General features: G+C 41.6%; 1 protein-coding gene across 1 annotated transcript in view; it reads right to left on the bottom strand.

Moving 5' to 3' along the window:
* prkag3b (protein kinase, AMP-activated, gamma 3b non-catalytic subunit) overlaps positions 1–2,097 on the bottom strand; it is a gene marked incomplete at its 3' end in the record, with an annotated part of 14,754 nt that continues 12,657 nt past the window's right edge. The window contains exons 9-10 of the mRNA XM_080536386.1: positions 2,015–2,097; positions 1–117 (exon numbers count right to left, since the gene is read on the bottom strand). The exon at positions 2,015–2,097 is cut by the window's right edge and continues 64 nt beyond it. Of these exons, the coding sequence (XP_080392512.1) occupies positions 1–117; positions 2,015–2,097 (200 nt within the window). The remainder of the gene's footprint in view (positions 118–2,014) is intronic.

The raw sequence follows: 2,097 nt of genomic DNA, 5'->3' as shown, positions 1-2,097 counted from the left end.
CTAAGAGTAAAGGGCGTCAATACCTGCCGGGGTCAAGACCAGAGCCTGCAGCAGGTCAGACAGAGACACGATGCCCCTCACCAGGTCATCACTGTCCACCAGCACCAGACGATGCACCTGGGGGGGGGGAGATGTGAAGAGGAGAGGAGAAGAGGAGAGAGGAGGAGAGGATACATTTGTATGCATGTATATTTTCCCTCAACAACATGGCCCGGATTTTTGTTGCTATTGCTAGTATCATGTTTCCTGATTCATTTGCTCCCTTTGAGTGTCTAGAAAAGTGCTATATAAGTCTAATGTATTATTATTATTATTATTATTATTATTATTATTATTATTATTATTAGTAGTAGTAGTAGTAGTAGTAGTAGTAGTAGTAGTAGTAGTAGTAGTAGTAGTAGTAGTAGTAGTAGTAGTAGTAGTAGTAGTAGTAGTAGTAGTAGTAGTAGTAGTAGTAGTAGTAGTAGTAGTAGTAGTAGTAGTAGTAGTAGTAGTAGTAGTAGTAGTAGTAGTAGTAGTAGTAGTAGTAGTAGTAGTAGTAGTAGTAGTAGTAGTAGTAGTAGTAGTAGTAGTAGTAGTAGTAGTAGTAGTAGTAGTAGTAGTAGTAGTAGTAGTAGTAGTAGTAGTAGTAGTAGTAGTAGTAGTAGTAGTAGTAGTAGTAGTAGTAGTAGTAGTAGTACTACTACTACTGTCATTGCTGTCTTAATGGAATGTTTGTATGTTTTTATATGTTGTATGGTTTTTTTCTGTAGAAGAAGAGAGGTGAATGAAGGCTTCTTACAGCTACTGTCCACATCCAGCTGGAGCCTCAACAACACCTGGAACACCTGAAGCCTTTAATCTCTCTGCTTCTGCTCTAGAAACATACATGATGGACATTCTGGCACTCATCTTAACAGAGAGCAGCAAAGACACTGGAACGACCGTTGATTTACAGTGAAAGTTATTGTGTCAGATCTAAATAATAAAAATAATAAATAATAAGCTCTAGGACAGGTCATTGTGTCAGGTCCAAGTGCAGGAAGAGGGAGGATGGGAGACCTCCCTCCCACACACATTGGCCCTGGCCTGTTGCTGTACCTCCCTAGATTACACACCTGGGTATAGAACACACCACGCGTGTTAGTATGAGGAGGAATATGCTTGTATGTTTTTAGATGTCTTATGTTTCCAGGTAACATCCTCTAAGGGACAACAGATGGAAACAAGCCTTGGCTTATTCACAAGCTTCTCATAATACATTGTAATTACATGGAGTTTGTTCATTAACTGGCACTGTCCCTTCTTAAATAAACATATCAAATCAAAACAAACGTATTATTATAATAATAACTTTTATTTATATAGCACCTTTCCTGCAAACGTTGCAGCTCAAAGTACTCCAATCATTATATAATCATAATTTAATTATTTAGTAATTTAAAAAATATTAAAAAGATGGGTTTTTAGTCTTGACTTGAACATATTTGCTGAGGTTGCATCCCTAATGTAAACTGACAGTGCATTCCACAATTTGAGTGCATAAAATGAGAATGCAGCCTCACCAAATCTCTTCTTTTGTACATGTGGTACACAGAGAAAGCCAGCGTCAGAAGACCTGAGAGCTCTATTGGGCTGACATGCTAGCAAAAGGTCTTTCAGATATTCTGGTGCTGTGCCAGTGAGAGCTTTATAAACAAGCAGAAGGATCTTGAAATCTATTCTGAAGCCAGTGTAGAGTCTCTAAAATTGGAGTTATATGAGCTCTTCTGCTTGTTTTGATTAAAACTCTCGCTGCTGCATTTTGGACTAATTCACACACCAATGGCGGCAAGCTACCATGCAAGGCGCCGGCCCGCTCACTGGGAGCAATTTGGGGTACAGTGTCTTGCCCAAGGACACTTCGACATATGGCCAGCCGGGGCTTGAACCGCCGATCTGCCAACCTTGCGATCATTAGACGCCGCCGGCTCTCCCTCCTGAGCCACAGCCGCCCCATGTCATCAGAGGTGACCTCCAGGGTGTGACCTCTCACCTCTGCTTCAGCGATGCGGTCGATGATGACCTCCAGGGTCTCGTGAGGGTAACACTTCAGCACGCCGTCCACACAGCCCGCCC

The sequence above is a fragment of the Nansenia antarctica genome (genome assembly GCF_963989245.1).
Source record: "Nansenia antarctica genome assembly, chromosome: 7".
NCBI classification, from domain to species: domain Eukaryota; kingdom Metazoa; phylum Chordata; class Actinopteri; order Argentiniformes; family Microstomatidae; genus Nansenia; species Nansenia antarctica.
The sequence above is the reverse complement of the archived record's forward strand: the minus strand, read 5'-3'. Positions and strand labels throughout refer to the sequence as shown.